The sequence below is a fragment of the Lycorma delicatula genome, chromosome 8 (genome assembly GCF_047948215.1).
Source record: "Lycorma delicatula isolate Av1 chromosome 8, ASM4794821v1, whole genome shotgun sequence".
NCBI classification, from domain to species: Eukaryota; Metazoa; Arthropoda; class Insecta; order Hemiptera; family Fulgoridae; genus Lycorma; species Lycorma delicatula.
Genome location: NC_134462.1, coordinates 3,418,660 through 3,446,124, shown reverse-complemented (window position 1 = coordinate 3,446,124; position 27,465 = coordinate 3,418,660). Strand labels below are relative to the sequence as shown.

Sequence of the window (27,465 nt, the reverse complement as noted above, 5' to 3'; positions counted from 1 at the left end):
TTAAAATGTTTATTTAAAAATTCATCGACGGAATAATACTGTTAATGCAAAAAAAAAAAATAGTTTAATTGTATTTTAAATAAATAGATGGGAAAGTTTTTCAAATGACTAATTTATTAAAAATGACAATGGAGTCATAATAAGGCCCTTTTGTAGTCGGTAAGTGAAGTATTGTATTGGGTTATACGAAAAGAGTCCCGTTGTCTGATTTGGTAGGGGTGGTAATGTTTTCCGTTCATAAACATAAACATGAGAAATAAGTTAACATATTTAATTTGCTAATGTTTGGTCTGCACAATTCGTATTTATAGGCACTAGATAATGATCTGACAGCCCATTCATGTATCTTAAAAAAATTCATTCTGATTTTTGAGGTAGCCCCAGGAGATAACATATTTTATACGAGAATATGTATAGGTATAATAAATATATAATAGTACGCTTAACGTTTTCAAGATACTTTATAGCCAAGTATTATCATCAAACTGAAAGCTGTTTTGACATATGTAATATTATCACCTGCTGCATAAAGCCTAACCAGTACTAGAAGGCGTCCATGGTTAAAGAGTTTCAGTTATTTCAAAATTTTATATAATAGAAAATGATTGGTGTTTGTGAATTAAAAATGTATACTATACGATTAATGCAATTCCTCTTTACCGTGTTTGATTACACTTATTTGTCACAAGTTTGGTACACTACCAAAGGATCGTGAAACATTTCATTTTCTTGAAAAAATCCAGTTATTTTCCTTAAAATAATTTAAAACCATCACTATTGATAAGCAGTGGCGGCTCGCGTATATCTTTTTAATGACTTGGAACTGCAGCACCCTCTATTTCCACTTGATAATATCGATAACATTTAATATAATGAGTCATTTTTTCTTTAATTCTTTCTTTATACTTGTACAATATGTAATCCTTAAGCTTAATGTCAGTAGCAATCCCCCAGTGTATGAAACTGATAGAAAACTTTTTGTATAGAGCTGTGCGCTTAACAGTTCCAGTGGCGTGGTGTTTGGCTGTTGTGCGCATGCGCACATAAGAAGCTACATGCAAGGCATATATTTTTAATAATATAAAATGAAAACTCTAGAACTGAACAGTTCAAAAAGGTTCTGTAATAAAATGAGTCTATTATATAAATACTGAATTTAAAAAAGAAATCGATCTGTGGCAGAACAGACATTATTCATTGTAAATTTTTTTTTACAATTATAGGTTAATCAGTATATAAAAAAAATCAATGTATTTAAAAAAAAGAAAAGAAAAGGAAAAGAAAGAAAAGGTGTCAAATTTGAATCGATGTGCTTTCTCCTTGTAAGATTTAAATATTTCATTAATTAAACTTTAATTTGGCCATAACTCTGGAACCGATAAAAATAAGTATCACTTATGATATATCGTTGAAAAGTTCTCAATGAGGGCTTATTATTGCAGTTAAAAGTCCAAAATCTAATTTTTTTTGGGATTTTGGGCTTTTTTTGGACACTTATGGTTCAGTCGATTGTAGTCAAAAGAGGAGGTGCACAACTAGATGTTACAAATTTTAACATCCTATGGCTAATCGTTTTTGAGTTATGCAAGATCACAATACTTCCTTTACTTCGTACAAGGAAGTAAAAAGGAATTTTTTTAAGTTCTGTTTCATGAACCCACCGGGTTGGTCTAGTGGTGAATGCGTCTTCCCAAATCAGCTGATTTGAAAGTCGACAGTTCCAGCGTTCAAGTCCTAGTAAAGTCAGTTATTTTAACATGGATTTGAATACTAGATCGTGGATACCGGTGTTCTTTGGTGTTTGGGTTTCAATTAACCGCACATCTCAGGAATGCTCAACTGAGAATGTACAAGAGTACATTTCACTAACACTCATACATATCATCCTCATTCATCCTCTGAAGTATTATCTGAAAGTTAGTTACCGGAGGCTAAACAGGAAAAAGAAAGTTCTGTTTCATGAATGTGATTTTATACACTCTTTTATTATCATCTCATAATATATGGCAGTAGATTAAATCTCGTCAGTGTAGATGAGTCATCATGAATTTAATTTTGCTCAGGATATTACTTGGAGTTTAATGTCTTAAACCATAAAATCTGATTTTGAATGAAAATCCATGACACATTCATATGTATATTAACACATTTTTTTGTTTTAATTATTTGTATTACATAGCAATAACACGTGCATATCGATATAATTAAAGATAACATTAATAATAATATTTGAATATACAATTTAACAAAATTTTTTTTAGATTAGACTGATAATTTCACTATAGTCATTAAAAAGATAACAGCATTTATGATAGATGTAACATATTAATAACAGATAGTTTAGTGATCCATATGAAATCAGTTCTTTCAAGCGATTAAATGAAATAAGCTTATTACTTAATTTTTCATGTCTGTTTTTTAGGTGTTTCAGTAAAATAAATTCTTTACTCTTTGATAAAACAAACAATCCTTTCATCTGTTTATAAATCAGTGACATTAGTTTTGTTAATACCAGTTTTTTAGGATAAAAGTTATAAATTTTAATGTTTATGGTTGACTGTGATCATAAAAAATAATAGTTTTTTATATATTAGTAATATTCTTATTAAATAATTAATAATTTATGTTAGACAAGGATGGTATTATTATAGTCATTCCTTTATTTTACTGGAATAATTGAATTCAATGATAATTATATAAAAGTAAAATCAAGTTATTTTTAGCATCATTAGCATTTGGCCACTTCATTGTGGGTTCAAGGAGAATAAAAAAATAAAACTGTGAGATTATGAGAGAATGAATTTCTGTTAAATTTTGCATGCCGATTCTTTTATTTCATAACTCGCATATTGTTAACGTTCTGTTTATATATATATATATATATATATATATATATATATATATTTTTACATATATAATATAATAATTTTACATATAATAATATATATATATATATATATATATGTAATATACATTCATAATCTGTACTGAGATTTTCAGTTTTTTTTTTTTTGTTATTCCATTTCATGTTTGATATACATCCCCATTTTTTTTTAAAAAGTTATATTAAATTGTAAAATGTTTTTAAAAAAACATTTTATAATTTAATACTTTATGAAAAAGATTGTTTTACATAAAATCTTTTTATATAAAAGATAGTTGACCAGTACATTAGATCAATCATTATTTTATTTAGTCAATCACTACCTAGGTAAATAAAATATATCCTCATCTGATACCAAAAAAAATGGCCATTAATTCTGAGTGAATGGGTAATTATATTTTCAAGTAAAATATAATGTGGGCTATTCTTCATATTTGACCAATAATATGATTAAAAAAACTCTTATCAAAAAAAAAAAATTAAACGATACAATGAAGAAACGTTTTCTTTAGATGATAAATTCATCAGATAACAGTTTTTAAGTTAGTCTCGAGTTTTTGAAACTTGAAAATCTCAAAACTTTATGAGAATATAGGATGGAAATTTTGTAGTGTATAAAAAATACCATATTAGACTAGAATTTGAACCTGGATCTTCACGGGATAAAAAGCCAAAATGCTACCGTACTACAACATAAAATTGATAACCTTAATGGTAGTACGTAGAAAGAAATTTCAATTTTTCTATATACTTTCTTGACCGTAAGTAGAATACTGGTTTGTAATGGAATTCAACCCGGCTATAAGATTACAAATTTTTTCAAGTTAGAATTACTTTTTTTCACAATGAAATATTAATAGTATGTAACGTTTGAATAGGACTCTACTATTCAGGTACCAGACATACAGTCTCTTTTACATCATTGATAATTTTTAATGAATGATTCATGCTCATTTGTATCATAATTTCATATGTAATTGACAGATTGATACGACTTTAAAGTTCAAATATATATTGACGGTGCCAAACACATTTTAACTGCTGTTTACTGATCAACAGAAAACAATGCACTAGCTGATGTAGCGATGGTGTTATGCTGTTCACAATAAAGATATGAAATGAAGTTGGAATTTTTTATTGTAGGATACTTCTGTTATCAGAATTTCATCAAACAAAACCTATTTTAATGAATGCCAGACACAGCATCTGAGAGATCCTTGAGTACATATAATCTGGGACTTGTGTAAGGGTTAAACATAATTTTAAAGAATCAAAATATATAATATGAAATAGAATTTTTTAAGACTTATCAAATTCTGTGATCGTGCTAGGATAGGAGATTTGGGTAGGTTAGATTAAACTTGTTAACAAAGAACAACAATTTTCTTTTGACCTTTGGTAATTTGACTTCATTAGAAAGGCCAGATGTGTAATTAAAAAAGGATTAATTTATTTTTATAATGTATGTAATAAAAATACTTTTTAGATTACACAATAAATTACATGATAAGATATTTTACTTGAACAATCTTGGTAATAATCATATTTTTTTCATTATAAACTTTTTTCCTTATTATTTATATTAAAATAGAATACTGAAAAATCTTTAAAAAGAACATGGCTTTTTGAAACAGTAATTTGATTACATTCAGCAGTATTCTATAAAAAGTGTTGATTATTTCAAAACTGGAACATAAAACTGTTGATCATCTGAGATATACTTAACATGAGAACTTTGTCCTACTTTCTATTACTTATAAATTTCTTATTTAGCATTAAGCTATATCATAAAGTTGTATATTTATTAATAAAAATAATTATGTCAGATTTCTGTTATTTTGATACATTGTATTTACATTACACTACGATATTTGCTGAAGTTTCAATTACAGTAAATGAAAGTTTGTAAGTGTGCCCGCGCCTACATACAAAGTTTGTATTTATCCTTAATACAGCGACTATGTTATGATTCAGAATAAAGTTAGCTCGTGCGCTAACTTTCATTTTAAGATATAAAACAATAAGTGTGTATTACAAGATATCGTACATGTTGCATTGTTAAATGTTATAAAATGTTATACCTAGTACTTTGCTGACATTTCGTTGGTGTCAAGGATAAAGTTATATATAATGACAAGCTCAATGAAATGTAATAATGTTAATAATTAAGAATTTCTATTGTCTGTTGTTTTATTATTTTCTGGATATTTTTAAATGCAGATATAAATGAAATAAAGTCAGTTATAATCTTTTCAAATTGTTTATATATAATTATCAATCAAACAAAATTTGCAATTAAGTGATAGTTTATTTATCTTAAAGCACTTTCAAGCACTTGTGTGACCTTAATTAGTACTGTTTTTTTCAGCATTAAGACACCAATTAATGTTGCAGAAGTAATTGAAAATGTCTACGGAAAGAATTTAATTAAAAAATGAATAAAAACACAAATATTCTAAATAGGACCTATAACATAATAGTTGAGAATTAAAAAGATACATCCAAAAAAATTACAATGAAATTGTAAACCGTACGGTGAAAGTGTGGCATATGGCACCTTCTTTCTTTTTCCTGTTTAGCCTCTGGTAACTACCGTTTAGATAATTCTTCAGAGGATGTATGTATGATTGTAAATGAAGTGTAGTCTTGTACATTCTCAGTTGGACCATTCCTGAGACCATCCCACCAAAGAACACCGGTATCCACGATCTAGTATTCAAATCCATATAAAAATAACTGACTTTACTAGGACTTGAACGTTGGAACTCTCGACTTCCAAATCAGCTGATTTGGGAAGACACGTTCACCACTAGACTAACCCGGTGGGTCGCATATGGCACCTGGGGTCGAAACGTGGAAGCCGTGTATCAGGGAGGCAGCCTCTCTGCAGAGGACGTCTTGGCTCAACCACATACAAGAGTAGTCGGGTCGGGCCGCTTCCAGTGACGCATTGAGGACCCTCATGGTGTGAGGGGCGGGCATGCGTGACGGGGAGATATGAGTGGCACATATCCGGACCCTGTGTAGGACAGGGCTGGGAAGGGTAGCTCTCCTGTTGAGGGATGTCTCGGCACTCCAGAAGGGAAGATCGGGACATTCCTTTGATCCAGGGGTGCCTATAAGGGCTCTAAGCTAGGGGGGGCACTTCAACGACTCGACACACGGGCACGATCGAGGCAACGTCTGATTAGGCGATTATCGGTCGTCCCCGTAGTGTTTAAAAAAAAATTTAAAAAAAAGATATTTCTGACCGGCCTCCGTAGCGCGAATGGTAGCGTCTCGGCTTTCATTCGGAGGTCCCGGGTTCTAATTCCGGTGAGGCATGGCATTTTTCACACACGTTACAAATCTTTCATCTCATCTTATGAAGCAATACCTAATGGTACAAGAGGAATAAAGGTATCATTTCTTCTTTTCTTACCAAAATCAGCTGATTTGGAAGTCGAGAGTTCCAGCGTTCAAGTCGTAGTAAAGGCACTTATTTTTATACGGATTTGAATACTAGATCGTGGATACCGGTGTTCTTTGGTGGTTGGGTTTCAATTAACCACACTTCTCAGGAATGGTCGAGCTGAGACTGGTCAAGACTACACTTCATTTACACTCATACATATCATCCTAGTTCATCCTCTGAAGTAACACCAGAACGGTAATTCCGGGATGCTAAACAGGAAGAGAAAGAAAAAATATAATTTCTTCAGCTCAAAAAACAAAAATTTTTGTAATATAAATAAAACTGTTTTTAACAAAATGATACCGATATCAAAATAGGTAAGACATTGCATTTCTGTTATCAAAATCTGTTATTATATAGAATTTCCTTTTTAAAAAAATTACTTGTTAAATAAATGCAATAGACAATAGATATACAATAACAGATAATAAACAACGTTTAAGCGTTCTATATAATAAGCAAAAATAGAAAAATTTGTTACAAAACTTTTACCGGCCCGATTTCATTGTTTAGTAAATCAAATCGGGCCGGTAAAAGTTTTGTAACAAATTTTTCTCTTTTTTGCCTATTATTTGGATCGCTTTAACATTGTATTATCTATTATTGTATGCCCATTACATATATATTGCATACATATATAAATTATTACGTATATATTAAACAAAATTCTAAATTGATAATAGAAATGTGTAGTGTCTTACCTTTTATGATATCAGTATCATTTTGTAAAAGCAGTTTTATTTATATATTACAGAAATTTTTGTTTTTTGACCGGAAGAAATGTATCTGCGAGACTTACCTAACAGTTTACAATTTCATTGTAATTTTTTTAGATATCACTGCGTTTTGTTAGATTATTCTTTTATGAATTATTGATTGTTATCTTATGGATTTATTATTACAATTTATTACCTTTTTATCCCCTGATATTTTGAATGCAGTCTTCTACCCTTTCAGCACTTCCTCATCCTCTCATAGTATGCTTTCCTCCAATTCCATTTCATGTATACTCCCTGTTATTCTCCTTCCATGACCGTTTATCTCATTTTGGACCAATCTATTTTATCATATTAAATTCTTCCACCAAATCCTTCCACATCCATATAGATATTCCATACTGTAGTTCTTAGAAATTTCATTTCGTCTTCTCTACTTCTGCTTATGTCTACTTTTTGCAGTACAATCCACATCTTTGCTAATTGTACTCAGAAAGTTTGGACAACCAAATCTTGTAGTTTATTTTAAACCAATATGGTTTTGAAACGGCAATAATTATTCTAACATGTTAGTACAATAAAATAATTTACTGTAAATAGAGTTGATAAAAACAAAATTGATTAGTTTTTATATTCATATATGTAAAATGTTTGATATTCATTGTACATAATTTTTAAATTGTAATTATATTTTTATTTTGATCATAGTGTATGCAATAAACCTTATTGCAATTCAACGTATAAAAGTAAATGCAATCTATCATTAAATTGTAAATTACGTCAAGATAGTAAAAATGTTTTACGAACATTAGTATTACATCTTATCAATTTTTATTAATGCCTTTACAAGTGCAATTAAAGAGTCAATTGCTTTGGCCTGATTGTCATTAGTTACAAACAAAATATTTCATTCCATCATATTTAACATGAACTATATTAATGGTATGAATTTATTACCATTCATGAGTTTAAATTTGCTCAGTAATAATTATAAATTGTGTATTGCTGTTAATGTAGATGCATTTAATTTTATTTAATACAGGGAAAAAAAATTCAAGTAGTTTTGAACTTTGTTTTAATTACTTATTATTTACAATAATTTAGATTCAGTTTTTCTTCTTTTTTTTGGTGTTAGTTTAAAAATAATACTTTACTTCTTCCAGATTTGATGTTATATAGATAACATTTCTATATATTTAAAACCTAATTAAAAGTTTGTAATTGCTTAGATTTGAATTATTCAGTCCTTAATTTTTTTACTTTCCCTTCTAGCACTGTAGCAGAGCTACTTTCCCTTTAGAAGGGAAAGTATTGAAAGCCCAATTTGGGAATATGGGGTTTTCACCAGATCTTAACATTTTGACATCTAAGGAACCCAAAAAACCAAAAACCGGATGGAAATTTTCCAGATTTTTGTATGTATGCGCACGCGTACATACAAACACATACATGCACATACATGTACATACATGCACATGTTTGGTGTCGCCCTCTAAATCACCATATATCTCCAGAACTGCTGGACCAACTTTGACCAAACTTGGTCAGTAGCAGTTCAAAAAGAGTAAATAAAAATTTGTTGATATTGTTTTCAGAAATTCTGAATTGCAATGAAAAAGAATAATGAAGGATTGAATATTTATACAAGTGTAGAGCATAATGCTTCAAAATTCAAACATTTTAATAAATATCTTGATTGAAATCAATCTGTTAATTTTTCTTTGTACCTAACACATTTTGCAGGAATATGTTCCCATTATAAGTTGATGAATGTAGTAAAGAACATATCAAAAATAGCTGGTATGGTATTAGTAAAGTTTAAAGTTTAATACAAAAAAGTACAGTCTGTTTTTATCAAATTAAAATCTAGGAATTAGTAATTATTGTTAAAATTATTTTTCTTGGGTATAGTGCTCTATTACAGCAAAATACAGACCCTAAACCAAAATAATAAGGAACATGTGAAAAGAAAAGATTTGAGATGTTTGAAATGTTATGTTTTAGAAGAATATTAAAAATGAGTTAAGTTAATCAATTTTAGAATTAAGTAGACTTAAGAATAAGGAAGGTATTTTTAAAACTACTTGTACAAAGAGTAAAAATATTAAATGAAAACAAGGTACTGAACTAAAAAGCAAATAGCATGCTTATTATTTAATGGAGAAATTTAAAATGTCTTAGAGAGGAGGTGAGCAATCTCTCACAAAAAAAAAACTATTTTAAATAATTAATTAAATCTTTTTCTGGAGAAAATATTTTCTCCAAATTTTGTAAATTTATACAACTTTTTGTTATTTATACAATGTTTCTATCAAAAACTGATCACGAGAAATTTATCGTAAATTATTTATAGTTAAGTATCTTTACAAACTGGTTATTCAGTTGTAGTTTTTTGATAAAATTTTGTGTTTTTAATAATTTCATTATCATGGATATTTAAAAATAAAGTTAATGAAATTTTTAAGTTATAACTACGATTTTAAGTAATCTGCAATAATCCTAGGTCCTTTAGTAATTTTTTGCCTAAATTTTAAGTACAGTCTACTCAAAATTATCAATGTTACAGCTTAACCCTTTTGGAAGAAAAAGTTTTGCCTTTTGGAAAAAAATAAGTTTTAAAAACATATAAAGAAATTAAAAATATAGTTTTTTTTTGTCGTTTTGTGATAAGTTTTACTACTTCTTTGCTACTTGAATGTGATAATTCTGTACTATAGTTCATTATCGACATGATAGGACTATAGTTCTTGGTGCGACATTATTATGCTATGCAAACTATGAAGATAAATTAAAAGAAAGTGTTTTCTGTCACTAAAACAACAATCAGTCATGCTTTTTTTTTGTTAAATTGAAAGAATATTAATTTTTATTTTAATATTAATAAATATTTAATATTTTAAATATTAATTTTTTTTTAATGTCTGTTTTTTATTTTTTTATTAGCTGCTGTAGTTTCAGTAAGTGTTTGTTAATGCATTAAGTGGTATGTACATTACTATAATATGTACGATCTATTTATGTGCAGTTATAATGAAAATTTGTTATATGTTAATCCTTATTTTCAATAAACTTCTGCATATTACTTTTACCAGATATGTAATAGTGCGGTGTACTGTACTGTATTTTATTGTTTACCATTATTCCTTAATATAATAGTGTAGGTAAATACTGCACTGCAGTACAGTATTAGATCATTTTAACGCATACTTTATTAAATATTATTTTGGATCAACTGCAATTTTGCTATGATTTTGGATTATCTGCAATCCTCTTCCTGGTTATTACTATGAGGAATCAGGAGTTGACTATAGTATTAACTGTGGCAGTAATTACTTATTAATAAATGTCAACAATACATGATGAAACTAAACCTGATGTTTAATTTCAGCCATCAGTGTAATAGTTCATTAAATACACATGGTTTCAGCTATTGGCAAATATCCTTACTTTATATCTCTCAATTTCCAGGCGTTACAAAACTAATCATCATGTTATAAAGGATATAATTTACCATCATAGCCTCTTATTATCATACAAAAATATTTAAAACTGAATGTTTTCAAGGAGTCTAAACATGTTTTCATGTTGAATTAAATAAAAATGTCTGATATAGTGTTATAAACAAAAAAGAGATTTAACCTGATTTATTCTTTTTGTGGGTTATTTAGAGTTAATTAAATTTGGTTGTGAAAAAAAATCTGATCCTAAAAAAAATCATTAGAGGAAGTTAAAGATGGACTTACATTAAACCAATAATTAAGTATTAGTGTGGAAAATTTGATAAATAATTAATAAAGAATGATTAATAAAAAAATTGGAAATTGGATTTTCAATCGAACAAGTTAACTGATGAAAAAGTAAAAATTATTCTTTTCACTCCAAAACATATTTGCTTTAAGAATAGTCATAATATTCTGTAAATTATTTCCAATTCAAATGTTTAAAACTGAAGCATGTTTAAATATTGTATTATGCATGGTAAATTAGTATACTAAATTAAATTATATGAGATTGTTTTTAATTGAATTCATAAACAAAACATATGAAGTTTGACAAAACATATCAAGCGTATGAAGTTTCACTTAACACATCATCACATTTCATTTTATTATTTCAATAAAAATTAATGTAGTTCAATAGTGTTGTTAATTTATGTCGTGTTAAAGGATTGTACAGAAAAATAATTTTAGACGGAATACTAATTTAAATATTGTTTTTTTTATTTTTATTATAAACACGTGTTATTTCATTTTTTCAAGTTATTTTTTTAACAGCTGAATTAAGTTGTGTAATACATAATACTCATGTGTTATGTACATTACATTAATTATACAGTTGGTAATTGGTTGTCTGCATAATCATCCGTTACAGCTTATGTACTCCTAATTGGCTTTCATTAACTCTGTACTCAAGTTAACTAATGATGTTTGATTTCTGAGATTATCGTTATTTTATTTTAAATTAGTACCTTCATTTTTTTTTTCTATTTAACTCTGAAATTAACGTTTGTATATTTTTTTAATTTAAAAATTTGTTATTTCCATTTGTTTTATATATTTAATAATTTTTCTAATGACATTAAATGCAGTAAAATTTATTACTAATGTAACAATAATTTTTTTTTACAATTTATATTAACTGAAATATGAATTTTAAATGAACAAAGAATTTAAAATAGAGTTAATTTTTTTGTAAAGTGGCATTGACTGCTATATTAGCTACAGAATAAATACCAATGACACAGTGAAAATGCATCCTGTGTAGTTTAATTTTGGTGATGTATGGAAACCAGTTTATTGAACATGGCTCTGTTTGACCTTGATCACAGTCATTTTATCTTACTTCACACCCTTCAATCTTGGAATTACTCCTTCAGACATTCCAGTTATTAAAGAACCATTTGATTGTAATCATGCAATTAATTTTCTCTTAGCCAGAACCCATTGCATTAATTAAAAGTTTGAATTTCATTTTTCAAATTAAAAAGTAATTAATTTGTGGAATATTAAGTACAATAAAATAAACACTAAATTTTTCTGTAATAGTTGTTAGTAGTTGTTAACACCAGTAATCAGTTATTAGCAGAATTTGCTACTAGTTGCCTATTAGTCTCAGTGAAATAATAAATTATACTCTACAACCTGATATTTTCTTAATAACTGGACCATCTTGGGGAGTAATCGCTTATAAAAATAAATGAATGTGTATGTGCAGTGATGCAAAAATTTTACTTTTATAGTTTTTCTAAATTTGGTATTAATTAGCAACAGCTTTATTTAAATTTTACTCAGTATTAATATTGGAATTGGTGTACCTTACATTTTCCACTCGTGGGTTGAATACACATGCAACTTTATATTCTTTGATTTAATAATCATCTTCCATTTTTTTTCTTTTGTATTTACAGAATAAAAACAGTGCTTTTATTTAATAATTATAAGTATTTTTTAAGGTCTTCATTTTGCATGAAACCATTATAGTTATTCCACCACATAACATTTTTTCCACTTGTTCGAGGATTGTGATCGATTGAAGAGTATTGCAAAAGTAGCTTTTAGGTATCTGCTCACTATATATTATTATCATTTGTAGCATAATATACATATCAGTTCTGTTGTCTAAGGAAACATTGAGGAAGATTGATGTAAAAAAACAAATGATTCATACACAGTATAAGTTTGTATCATATATGAAAGGCTTAATGACACACATTCCTTTCAGAGCAGTAGAGCAGGTACACTAATTATTTATATGATGTTGATTGCATAAAACATAATCTCTCTGACAACCAGTATTAATAATTATGGTACCACTGGTGATACAACCTCGTCACCGAATGTGAAAATATCTATTTCTGTGTCAGACTAATTTCATGCCATGAACAATAGTGGCTTTGTATAAAGAAAGCCTTAAGTCTGCAAGCTTATTTATCATTTTAGCCTATATCAATAGCTTTTATATTACATTTTATTTCAGCCCTCTGGAAAAAAGTTAGCTTACTTTTTTTTACTCACATATAAGTAGTTATTTATCATAATATTTATATATTTATTTTGTTGTAAAATAGGTATTTTTTGATATGTTTCTTTATAGAACTATGCTTAAATTTCATTTATTTGTAGTGTTTTATTTACACTCTTAATTGCTTTATTAGTAACTAGCTTACTTGCTTTCTTGTAAATATAGCAGTTTTTATTGTTTTGTTATTTTCTCCTATATCATTAATTATTATATTTTAGTTTATATTTACTTTTATTCATAGATTTTAAGGTGTAAAATGATGTGTCACATATTTTAACACCCTTGTAACCAGCTATTTTCAAAACATCATACTTTGAGTTAACCTTGAATATATTTTGAATCAAATAAGATTAAAAAATTGTTTAAAAATCAGGTGGTTCCTGATTTTTTAATACGTTTTATGTATTAATATGATTACTGTTATTATTTTATAAACTGTTAATCACTCTATATTCAACTGTTATTTAAATTCAAATCTTTATTTAAGAAAATAATTGGAAATAACAGTGTTTCAAAATATGTAGAAAAGTGAGAGTGGATAAAATGCTATAAAAAGATATTTTACAAACATTTATATGTATATAATATATAGTTATACATTTAAATTCCTCTTAAATAAATAAACTATCTAGTGTAGAATATTGAGATCAGACAAATCTTTCCTTAATTGTTCTTGAAAGTACTTTCATGTGATCCAGGTTCCTCCAAACATAATTTTTTTGGTGTATAAATTTAATTTCTTTTTGTCAAATGTTTTATTATTTTTTTTTATTTATTAAATGTATTTTGTATTATTTTATTTTAACACACTTTTTGGAGTTCTATTCATTTTTTTTTTAGATATTTATGTTGTAAATTATAGACACAATAAAAGCTTTTTTTTTTTTATTAATGTAACAGCACACTGGTTGACTAGATCCAGTTGATGATAAATAAGCCAATTATCATGTTTATAATGCATATTAAACATAAAAAATAAATTTCTGGCGTTTAATTGAATTTGTGTTACTCACTTCAATAAAAAAAACAACCAGTGTTGCACTAAAAACAAAATTTATATTCAAATAAATTCATTTAAATTCATTTTTTTATTCATTATGCCAATCATGAATGTTGTCTCTTTACATTATTTATTTAAACAAAAGGATGATGTTTATTTGAATAAAATTTTATCTTTAACCCTGATTGTTATACATATTGTTTTTTTAACCAACTTCAGATATGGACTCTCATGAAAAATCAATTTTAGGGATTTATTGCTCGAGATAAATTTTACGAAGCTTACCAATTGACAAAAATGAATATTTTCTTCAAGTTTTCTAATATTTAGATCTTGAATAATTTTTGGTGGTTTTTGTAGTATTCTTCCTCGTGAAGTATTTTGCCAAAATTACCCATCTTCGACATATAACTTTATTTCAAAATCCTTTAATTCATGTTTCATTTTTTAAAACCATTCTCTAATTTTTCTTTTTATGTTCATCTTATTCCTAAATTTATACTGGGCAAATTATTTTTTTTTTTTTTATAAGAAAGCACTTTTTGAGTTTGATGCTTCTTTTTTTGATTTAATTTTATTTTATTTTAAATTGCACTGTAATTAATGACAACTGTAATTAATGGTAACTTCCCTAACTTTAATATAGAAGGTTACGTTTTCAAATCCCAAGCAGGCTTGGTATTTTTTTCATATTTTATAAAATCCATTTTTCATTAAAAAAATGTTTGGCAGTTGTAATTAGAGTTTAGCCTGGAACTGCAAATATGAATAAATAATAACCAATATTGGCATGCAGTAAAACTACAATTAGCATTCAGTAAAACAATTTGATATTTTATCCTTACAGTTCTCAGAACATTCAATTTTTATAATGCTTCTACCTAAGACATTCTTGGTATTACAGAAGTATCAGATTATGAATTCTTTCATTGTTATGTAGGTCTTTTTAATTTATCTGAATATAAACTGTCTGGTTGAAAATTTGTGACAACCTAAGCAGAATAAAATTCTTCATACAATTTTTTTTCCAGCTATTGTGCTCTTATATTATAAATATTTTTTAAGAATAGTATTTATTCAAGTTTAGATATGTTGCTACATAATTTGTTTTTAATTTCAATTTGTGGCATGTTTTCCATAGAATTTCTTTTTAATTGGAATGACTTGTAATTTTATTAAGAAAAAAAGATAATTATTATACTTCCTGTTGATTAAAACGAGGAGATGTTATTAAACAGACTTTTCATTATTATTATTATATTCTAAATTATTTCATTGAATTTTATTAGAATAAATGCTTAAGTATAGTACTCTTATTGCACTGTTGATATTTATTATTCATTTAAATTAATTATGTAAGCCTTTATATTCAAAGAAATGAATGAATCTGCAACTTTAAATCAGTTTCCTTATCTGATAATGTGACACGTATGTTGAAAGTTTAGCAATGTTAACAACTACTCATAACTATTACATTTAATAAATCCTTGCTGTATCTCTATGTAGATACTCAAAATGTTTTTTAGTACTTCCTTTTAATTTAGAGACTTTTATTTGGGAGTGTAAATGTTCATAAAACACCAGAAGTTAAATAACTTACCTTAGACCCTTCTCAATGTTCAAGATGGATTTGTCTTTCTACTTTATAAGAAAATGTCACATTTCAATTGATGTTTTGGAAAAAAAATTAAAAGTAAATTTGCAAAGTAAGCAGATGTTCATCTTATCCCACATCTTCAGTGGGTAAAAAAGTAACCATCATTATACTTTCCGAGATGAATTTTAGTAAAGTTATAAAAATAATTTTTGATGATCCCAGTCAAATTCATATTTCTCTTTTCACCCAAAATGTCATACTGTATTTTCACTTTAAAGCTTTAATTTTATGTAGTATATTTGTATAACTGTTATTTAAATGTTTCACTTAAAATACCACCTGTTTATCATGTTGATCTTTTTTATTTTATATGTGATCAAAATTTTAAGTAAACATTTTATTATTGTTACCATCTTTTAAGTGATTTGAGTGTTATTTTCTACTTTAACTTTTGTAGTCGATGTGTTTCAGAGTACCTCCATTCTCAAAACTACTCTTATCACTCTAAAGGTAGTTTAGGAGTGCTAAAAGTAGTTTTGAGAATGCAGGTACTCTGAAACAACCCACCGGATTGGTCTAGTGGTGAAATCAGGTTGGTCGTCATCGCAAATCAGCGATGAGTTCTAAGGTTCAAATCCTAGTAAAAGCAGTTACTTTTATATAGATTTGAATACTAGATCATAGATCCTGGTGTTCTTTGGTGGTTAGGTTTCAATTAACCTAACACGTCTCAGGAATGGTTGACTTGAGACAAGACTATAGTTCATTTACATTCATACATATCATCCTCTGAAGTAATACTTTACAGTGGTTCTGTAGGCTAAACTGAAAAAGAAGGAAAGGTATTCTGAAATGCGTCAACTATGAATGTTAGAGTGATAGTGCTGGGAAGGGCAGAAAATAATATTCAAATCTGTTATAAAAATCCTAGCAGAAATACAAAATGTTGTGAAAAAATTGCCTCAATGTTATTGAGTTATTGCTTATAATTTATTACATATGTGGATACAGCACTAGTATAATACCTACTGTCTGCAACCCACTTGTGTCCTTGTATCATTTTCTTAAGCTGTTTTCTATATTTAATTTAAGTTTTAAAGTACATGACAGATCATTAAATTTCACATTAGTTGTTTTCCATAGTAAGTCATACTATATTTTACTTTAAACATAATGTATTTAAAATAGATCACTCTGGGAAAGATTAGACTGAATTATTGATAAAAAATTACTTATAAAATAATTAACATTTTTATCTTTGTCAATCTTTGCAAAGTAGTTTACGTTTTGGTTGTTTTACTTTTTTACATACAAAGTATGTTTACCATAAAAGTTAACTACTTTTATAAAGTTAAGGTAAAATTAAACTTCTTGTGTAAGGTTACTTATATTACAACCAAACTGTCATCGGTTTATAATTATCATGAGAGAAGAAAATTTTAACTTATGAAAAACGCCAGTTGGATTCTTGTTATTCTTTTTTTTTTCTTTTGTATAAATTTTAAGTCGCATCAACTGCTATGGTCATTTGCCATTACTGCGAACATGACATAGTGAAACTATACCCAATGCTGTTTAACGAGTGATGTATTAGAAAGGTGTATCAAACGTGGCTTTGATAATTGACATTTCATCCGTATTTCACACGGTTCAGTTTTTTGAATACTGCCCCTATGTTTTTCAAATTGTTTGGTTATGTATGAATATAGTTTTGTCTTACCCATAGTTATTTAATCCTGACATTTTTTTTTCACCATTTGTTGCTTATTTCATATTCTGTGATACATGTTATTTAATTTAAACTGGTTTAAATGAACTTCTTTTTTTTATAAAATTTTTTCACCTTGCTGAAGTTTAAAATAGTATTTTTGATGATGTTTCAAATATTAAAAAATCTGTACATTTTATTTTCTGTTGCGATATCTGATTTATTTCTTTTAATTTCCTTCTTATACTTTCTATACATAGAATATAGCTAGAATACAATATTAAAGGGGGGAGAAAATATGGTGATCATGTCAAAAATGGGATAAGGGGTTTGTTTGCAAACCTTTTTGTTTTAGTGTCAACTAGTTCATTTAAAAACAAAAAAATGTATGAATGTATGTATATTTGTATATGTATATATATATATTTTACTGCTTTTGGTCCTATATTTCAGGATTGAGTTAATCGATTTTATTCAAATTTTACTCAAATATTTCTATATGTGAGGCATTAATCATATTAGTTTTTTTTTCAAAATTTGTTAAGAGTGGATATCATGAAAAAACCAATTTCTATTTTCTTCAGAGGTATTCTAGAGAGAATTTTATTAAAGCAAATTTATTAACTATAATGTTTATATATGCATTATAGTTAATAAATAATCAAAATGAGTTGTTTTTTTTAAAATATCAACCCCACCTCTTTGTTTTCTTCTAAATATTAATCAGAAATTCTTTGAAAGTTTATACTTCATGTATAAAGCCATCAAGAAGTGCTTACAATTTTTTTTTAATTACAGACCTTTCTTTCTTTTCCTGTTTAGCCTCAGGTAACTACCATTAAGATAATTCTTCAGAGGATGAATGAGGATGATATGTATGAGTGTAAATGAAGTGTAGTCTCTTGTACATTCTCAGTTCGACCATTCCTGAGATGTGTGGTTAATTGAAACCCAACCACCAAAGGACACCGGTGTCCTTTGGTGGTTGGCTTTCAATTAACCACACATCTCAGGAATGGTCGGTATCCACGATCTAGTATTCAAATCCGTGTAAAAATATCTGGCTTTACCAGGACTTGAAGGCTGGAACTTTCGACTTCCAAATCAGCTGATTTGGGAAGACGCGTTCACCACTAGACCAACCCAACCCGGTGGTTTTTAATTACAGACCTGGATCTAAAACAGAAAATTTTTTTGAATCTTGTTTTTCTTTTTTTAGTCTTTATTCAAGGGGTGGTAGATTTAGAGAGCAAATTTGTTAAGCTTAACCTAGATAACTTTAAAAAAAAATTTTCTTGAAATTTATTCCTCACCTCTAAAATATATATATATATTTTTGTTTTTTGCTTTTAATTCATATTAATAGTTGGAAAAGTCATGCAATATTTTGCCAGCTTTTTTATTCCTTTTCTTGGTCTGAAACACCACATTTGTAAAATACACTTACTAAATGTAATCAATCCATCATCCTAAATATTACAAATGATAACAAAGGGATACTGAAGAAGCTGGGATAACCAGAAAATAAAAAGTATTTCTTATTTTATAGGATTTGTTGGGATAGATTTGGAAGTACTTTAATATAGCCACTGCCTGATGCTAACCTACCAATGTAGGAATGAATATTAGACATTTTTAATATCTGCAAAAATGCCATATACAAATAGAGGTATTTTGCACTATTGACTCCACATAGTAGTACATAGATTTGATATGTTACTCTAAACTATGCGACGAAAGTTATGAAAATATTAGAGAAGTGGTAGATAAATAACGTAGTTCAACAGCTGATTATCTTATTGAAAGATTGAAATGTTAACAACCAGTCATGGGTAAAGAAACATGCACAGTAATTGAAGTATCATTATTAGGAATAGCCAATTTAAACATGACTATCCAAACTCATCCTGCTTGATTATAAAATTGAACTCCTGTTATCTTGCTTCTTTTTTGAGGTAGGAAGGGATAGATTCTTAATCCATCTTTTTGATACTCGCACAATTCCACAATAGAGTTTACTGTAACATTACAGTTTATGCCCAATTAACATATGAAAAATAATTTATAGAATTGCTGTCAGCACAAACTATTCAATGATTTCTATAATAGTCGAGTCTTATTCAACACCAGTTTCCTTTTATATTCAATAAAAAACTTTTAAGTGAAATTTTATTTTTGTTTTAGATTGATTATGACTGGAGATACGGTATTAGAACATCGCCGCAGTGAATTTTTAAACGATGTAAGACATAGAAGTATTCGTATGTTGGACAAAGAAGTCCAATATAATTCAGCTGAAATTATGGACTGTGAAGGTGCTGATAGCGGTTTAGGTGGCAGTGGTGACCTATCTACTGTCACCGCCATCGTAGAAATAAATAATTCACCAAGTTATAATGAAAATTATTCATCGCCATACACTAACACAACTAATACAAGTGAAACTAATGGTGTCGAACATAATAATAGTATTATTAGAAGAGATTCTATAGAACAATTACATAAACTTCAAGAAAATAATGATAGTTGTGATTTACCAGATGCATCAGATTGTGCAACTCTTCCGGCTGCATATCGTATAAATTCTTTGGTTAGTTTTTTATTTATCACTTTATCTTAATAAATAAATATATATAGTGTAGTTTTTATTATAGGTATATTTTGTGATACATTTTCAAAACCCGAGAAAAGATGTAATACATGTAAATACTGTATTAATTACTAGGCAATAATGTGAATGCTAAGGTACAATTAATTTACATGTAAGCAAAAATGATTCCAATTCATTTTAAATAAGTTCAAATAAATAGTTAATTTTAAATAAGTTTAATAAATAATAATACACTTTTTTGTCTATTTTTTTAAGATGATTTTATTACTCTTGATTGGACTTATCTTTATTATGGAATTTATTTAATCTATTGATAAAAAATAAAAATTATCATCCAGTGAAAACAAACAGTACTGCATGATTATTTATAGTACAATGCAGAATTTGAACATCATATGTTAAGTAGGTAACAAGCATATTTTCAAAATGTATAGAAACACCTCTATAACCTGACTTACTTATGTACAACATTTTTATCTACACTTTTTTCCAGATGTTATGATGTATTGATATCTGTTATTAAAATTAGAATGATATTGACAGTTGTAATGAAACAAGGAAAGTTTTCCACATACTTTTGTATTTGTGTACACATTTTAAAATCATATCAATTTAATTTTAAAACGTAATTTTGCTAATCTGTTACCAACAGTGTAACTGATCTAATAGAAATCTTCCAACACATACAGCAGGAAGTAGTTATTGTTCTTGTCTATATTATCTAAAATATAGAAAAAAATTAATTCTTAATTTAATCAAATAAAAGATAAATTATAACAAAATTAATTTTGTTTTAATAAAAGAAAATCTCAAAGTTAATCACAAAGTCTAAACAAAGTATTAAAATTGTAATTAACAATTTATATGACATGTATACAATAATAAATGTAATAGCAATATGTTGGACACTTTTTTTTTTGTAATTTCATAATTATCGCGACAGTAGTGAGATGCAGTGCATGCTTTTTGCACTTTTAAAGGTTGCAATTGCTTTTTGACAATTATTCATCCATTCAACTTACCATATTAATTTTGGTATCTATAAATATCTAGTACTTGCTAATGGCTGTATACTGACACCAATTAGACATCTGATTGCCTTAAAGGTAATCTGTATCTAACAATAGGTTTGGTTTTTAACAAAATAAAATACACTTAGTGATGGATAATCTATTATTTAGATTAGGTAACATTCTCACAAGATTCCACAAATTTTAAGAAAGTTATATTCCTTTCAAAACTGCAAAACAGGATGCATAAGATTAGTTAGTGTGTACTAGTATCACAAAACTCACAAGCTTACAATTAAATTGAAGTGACTGGATATATTATATTAGACAGACAGTAGAACAGAACTATAAAGAACGTATCCAAGCACTACCGCACAAAATAGAATTGAAATTTTTAAATAATTTTTTTCAATTAGGACAAACATTTAATATAAAACAATTGCATTAGCAGTTTTCTTAAAAAATTATGTTGGGATATTTTTTTTGTGGTATTGACTTATTATGAGTAATGTTGGCAGTTGAACAAGGTCACGCTGATGATACTTCATACACAAAGAACATTGTGTACTCTGCTATTTTATTATAACAATTATCTAATGAGATTTCTTTTTAATATGTAGTCTTATTGTTTGTACTACATAAAGTAAAAATATTCAGGTATATACCAGCAAAAATAATTACTTTTTTCCTTCATTTTGTATTTCTTACATTGAGACTTTTTATACCAGTAATTTTTTTAAGGTCATCTCTTAAAAAATATTGTTACATGTCATACTGACAATAAGCAGAAATTAAACACGAACTACCCATTTTAAATTTATGTAATAATGTTCAGTAATTTACAATTATTTATTTATTTTTTAAATGTATATTTATGTTTGTTGATACTAATTATTTATAGCTAACTCCTTCAGATTTTGAAAGTAATATTCACTGTTTGTCAGCAAGGATCTTTCCGTTTGGAATATATAATAATTAAATAATACAAATAAAACCTCTTTTAATTTGGTTTATGACAGCGTTTATTTTATTAAACTAGAAATTTCTCTTTGCAACAAAACCAAACCGTATCTTTTTATGTCCTTGTATGAAGTAAAGGAAGTATTGTGATCTCAAAAAATTTCGGTTTTTAGATTTCAATGGAAATATCAATTTTGACCATCCCTGAATCTATTTTGACTAGTTACGGCATGATGTATGTACGTATATCGCACAACTCAAAAATGATTAGCCATAGTATGTTGAAATTTTGGATTTAGGACTGTTGTAACATCTAGTTGTGCACCTCCCCTATTGACTGGACCAAATGTGTCCAAAAAAGCCTAAAATTAAAAAATGTTTTTCTTAACTGCAGTAAAGCTGCATTGAGAGCTTTTGAGCGATATATCATAAGTGGTACTTATTTTCATTGGTTCCAGAGTTACAGCCAAATAGAATTTTTAATAATGAAATATTTGGATCTTACAAGGGGAAGGAAGGCACATCGGTTCAAATCCAACTTTATCTCTTTTTTTTTTAAATTTAAATATATTGATGTATTAATAATTATTAACCTCTGATTGTAAAAAAAGTTTTACAATAAATAATAATTCAATAATAATAATAAAAAAATATGAAAAAATCAGAAGTTATTAATGAAATAAAATTTTATGTTTATTTCATTTAAAAAAAAATGTGTATATGTTATTAAAACGGATGCCCTACTCTACCTGTCCACGCCTTCTAAAATTTAAGGAAGTGTGATTTTTCTGAAAAATTGAAATTTGAAATGGAAACTGAAAAAAATTTATCTCCAAGTTGGGGGGGTGTTCTACCTTTCGGTCATATAACTAGACCAGAAGTTCATTTTTTAAAATGAAACACACGTACTGTCACCTCGAATCTGATTCTAGGGACAAACATATGTAAGTCTTGTCCAGAACATTTTTCCATAAACTGTCATCTTTAACTTCTAAATGACCTTTGAACTTTACCTAGTCCTGAATTCCTTTCAAAAAGTCTTTTAAGCATTAAAAACTTGATTTTTACAAAACAAACTTAAATTAACAATTTGTCCCTAGAATCAAAATCTGCGGCGAAAATATGTGTATCACATTTAAAAAATTAACTTTTGGTCTAGTTATCCCACTTCCAGTCGAAACCGGAAATTGGCAATATGACCAAAAGGTAGAGCGCCCCTACTTGGTGATAATTTTTTTTTTTTGCTTTTTCCAGAAAAATCACTTCCTTCAGTTTTAGAAGGGGTGAACAGATGGTCTAGGACACCTGGTAGTATATTTAATCAACTATACTTACTGGTGCATTTTTAAAATTTTTCTTTAGGTAGTAGTAATCTCTCTGGTTGTTTTCCCTTAAAAATAATAATTCAATACACATGTTTAACTAGTTTCAGTAAACAGATATTAAATCTTATAATAGAAATATTATTATTAAAATATTCTAATAAAAGCAGAAAATCTAGTTTTATTGGCATATGTATTCTTACCTGCACATGCATATGTTTCAAACTAATGTTTAGTTGTAAATTGTATAACATTAGCAGTTATATAATAAAAAATAACTGGTTAATTTATTGTGAATATCTTGAGAAGTAAAAATATGTATATTCTTATTTATTACCTTAATTATTCAAGGTATATTTGTTTTGTTTTTATCATAAACTACTACGTAGCATTTCTAATTTTAAATCGTATAAATATAATAATAAAATTTTATTTAATAATTTAAATTAAAGATAATACTTGCTGTTTAATTGAGCAATGAAGAATATCTCAATATCTCACAAACTGTATTCCAAATATCTGTGTTGTTCTAAAAATTTCTGAATTAAGAGTTTTATGGATAATACTATTATTGATATAATACTTGTTTTGAATATGTTACATTCAGATGAATAAATAATGAAATAGTAATTAAAAACTTTTTTTTATTGACATATTTTTAAAAAAGCCAGTGAAGGGTTGCATAGCTTTCCCAGCTTTACTCTTGACAGACCTTTATTTCAAATACTTATTAAAAGTTCTGGCAATATTTACTTACTGGTACTGAATGTAGCAATGAATATCCACTGTACATTTCCCTTGAAAGATTTTAATAAAATCTCATGTGTTATCTGTTAAAAATTAATAAACATAAAATTGGGTTCCACCTTACTGGCTCATCTATAGAGGTGCAAACTGGAAATTATGCAATCTGACAATTTCATGCCTGTTTCACATGTAATTTTTGAATTCCACTAACAATTTCAGTCACATTACAGTTATTTATTAATTTTGAATAAATGAGCTATCATTATGTTCACAACTAAAACCTAACATTTATCTAATAAAACTTTATTTGTTAAAACTAGTAAACCTTACTCGTTATTTACACAGGTATTAATGATTATAAAAAAATTAACTGTCCAATGTTTTGGAATTTTAAAAATAAGCTTTTCAATTTATTTATATATTGTGGAAGATGTTTATTCATGAAATTTCATAGAAATATCTCAGTTTGTCCTTAAGATATAGAGTTTAATTGAAAAAACACAAAATGCCGAACAGAGGGAAAATAGAGGAAATAAAGAATTTATTTATATAAAAGTTTTTTGTTCACTTTGATGCCTTAAGTCATCTTAACTTCAGCTAAAACCTCCTAGGACATCCTTTTGGAGGAAAAAATAAAACAAAAAACAATTAGTACCGTGATGCCCCTTGATCTGTGGGATTGAAAATCTGGCCAAAACTGTTATATATTTACTCAAATTTCAACTTTTTTCTTCAGGAGGATTTTGAGGCTTGAGGTGAAAACTATTTAGAAGTAATGTTGAATATCCTCCCACTTCTAATTCCAGTTGACTTAAAATTTTGGTAAAGTACTTTAATTTTACCAAAGCTCAATTTTCTAAGACTACTTAACAAAAATTCAAAATAGGGAAAACTACCCTTCTCCCCTTTTGAAAATTGTCCTAAAATCTAATACCACTATCTCAATTATAGATATTTTTTGAGCCATTTTCAAAGACGTTTATAAATGTATGTAAAACAATCCTGTATTTCTACTTTCTCAGATATACCTCTCTTGTTGCTTTATAGGGAAAGTATAAGTTCAGTCCAAGATTTCAGATTTTAGCAAATGGGGTGAAGTATCACAATTTCCTGAGTCTAAAAATTGTGATTATCTTCAGACTAGATCAACAAAACGTCTTTGAAAATGGCTCAAAAAATGTCTATAATTGAGATGGTGGCATCTCAATATCCAGTCTGGAGATATTAATCACAGTTGGTATATCTGATAAAGTAGAAATACAGGATTGTTTTACATATATTTATATTTATTTATATATATTTATAAATTTTATAACATTTTTGTACTTGTTACAATGCAGTATCATAGTACTGCTTTTTTTATAATAATTAAAGTAGAATTTTGGAATTGAAATCCAACATATTATGTTTTTTCACCACAGTTTTGTTGAAAATTATCTAAAACTCTCTGCATTTTAATGACAAGTGTAACTAATTATATTAAATATAGCTTTAAAAGCTTGAGTTGTAATCTATACTTTGTTATGCATAAAATTATAATTGTGGTTGATATTTGATGTGTTTTAGAATATTAATAACATCTTAATATTCTACGCATACACAAAAAGGCTCAAAACTCAACATATTTGAAGATTAGGAAATACTCAAGCACATTCCCATGTGCTTATCCACAGCATTGTAAATATTTGTCTGACAAACAAAAAATAAAAATCGGTAATAACCTCGGTTAATGATAGTGTGGGAATGACTGCACCAGTCATTGAGATGGTTGTGATAATAACTGAAAGTCTTGTGACATGATTTTCAAAACTCTTTGAATTGATATTCTTGTTCAGTTTATCATTTAAAAAGCTGGTAGTTTAAATACGAGGATGTTAAATTTAAATGATATAATTGTACCTTTGTACTTTTATTTCCATTTTACTTAAATTTCAATTTCTTCTCTTACTCTCTTTTTTGTTAAATTGATGTTATATATTTTGTTTTTATATAGTTTATCTTTATTGTGGTTTTTTTTTACAGTTAGAATGTTCTAAAACTGATAATGACTCTGTTGACGAAATTAAAGAACAGTCATCCTTAGTGGTGCTTAATAACACAATCAGTAAGGAGAAACTGAAAGAACTTTCAGAAAAACCAGACGATGGAAATTGTGCACTTGATTGCTTATCATTTACAATACAGTGCTGCGATTGTACGATACTGTAAAAATAATTATGTAGATTTTTAACATATTATTATCATTATCATTTGTTTGTATTTATACCATTTATTATTTTACTTTAATTGGCTTGTTTTAAAAGTCAGTATATTATTCTAATATTGATTTTATGGTATTAATATTGATTATGTAATTTAAAAAAAAATTATATATATTTATATATGTTTGTGTTTTTTTTTTTTTTTTTTAATTTGTTCTCATAATATGTTTTTATTTGTAATTTATATTTTTTATAGTTTTTTTCATAATTTTCATCTACAATTTACTTTAATTCATTATTATGAGTATGCAAATTATTCTATTTTAAAATATTATCATTTATTGTAATAAATCAAAAATTCTAAAATAAATAATAACAATATTTTTATAAGTCTATATTGTTTGTTGATTTCTAATAAGAAAATAACGAACAATTTTAAAAATAATTTGTTTTTATAATTATTTCTTTGTATTTTGTTTGTCTTTTTAATGGGAAGATATATTTTATATCGCTTTACACAATCCATTGTTCCATTTTAGTGCCTTCGTTTGATCTGAAAGATTTATATTGTGTTTTGTATATTTATGTATTTTTTAAATTGTTTTTCAATTTATTTCTGCTTGAAATAATATTTATAATACTTGTTTATTTCTTAATAAGAATGTTAAAGTAATTTGAGGTAAGACTTAGTAGAACAAATTCTTATCAAATTGATGGTGTGAACTTCCTTTTAGCGTTTTAGTTGGAATGCTTTGTTGACTTGCCAAATAGTTCAATAAAGTTAAGTCTGTAACTAAAAAATATGTTGATTGTAAGGTTTAATATAGTAACTTAGCAGAGCTGAATTTTCCTCTCAGCTTAATGTTGGTAAGGCATGCAAGATATTATTTTTTTTGGAGAGGATGTACATAATTATAAATTTAGCCTTATTTTTCAGTAAAGTGAATATTTTACTGATGAATATATATAATATTTTACTTGATGAGACGTATTCCAGTGAAAAACGTCTTAATCCTTAGAATCACTGTACATTCCAGGCTTTAATATTTTTCTGGGCTTCCTGACTATTTGAGCAGTGAGACCTGGTGATATACTTTCATTTTCATCTTTGGAAAGTGTTAGTTGGACTTGGATTTAAAGGTTAACCAGTTTCCTTTAGCTCCACCTCTATTTCCATTTAGGATCAATCGATCTTTGCAGTAGAACTATTCACTTTAAGTGTACTGCTGAACAC

At 27.3% G+C, this 27,465-nt stretch overlaps 1 protein-coding gene across 4 annotated transcripts in view; it reads left to right on the top strand.

Moving 5' to 3' along the window:
- The window catches only part of LOC142329462 (uncharacterized), a 31,425-nt gene extending 5,086 nt beyond the window's left edge, over positions 1 to 26,339 (top strand). For all 4 annotated transcript variants that reach the window (XM_075374119.1, XM_075374117.1, XM_075374116.1 and 1 more), the window contains exons 2-3: positions 19,565 to 19,970; positions 26,053 to 26,339. In XM_075374119.1, the coding sequence (XP_075230234.1) occupies positions 19,572 to 19,970; positions 26,053 to 26,238 (585 nt within the window). In that variant the 5' untranslated portion in view covers positions 19,565 to 19,571 and the 3' untranslated portion in view covers positions 26,239 to 26,339. The remainder of the gene's footprint in view (positions 1 to 19,564; positions 19,971 to 26,052) is intronic.
- Positions 26,340 to 27,465: the final 1,126 nt, after the last annotated feature.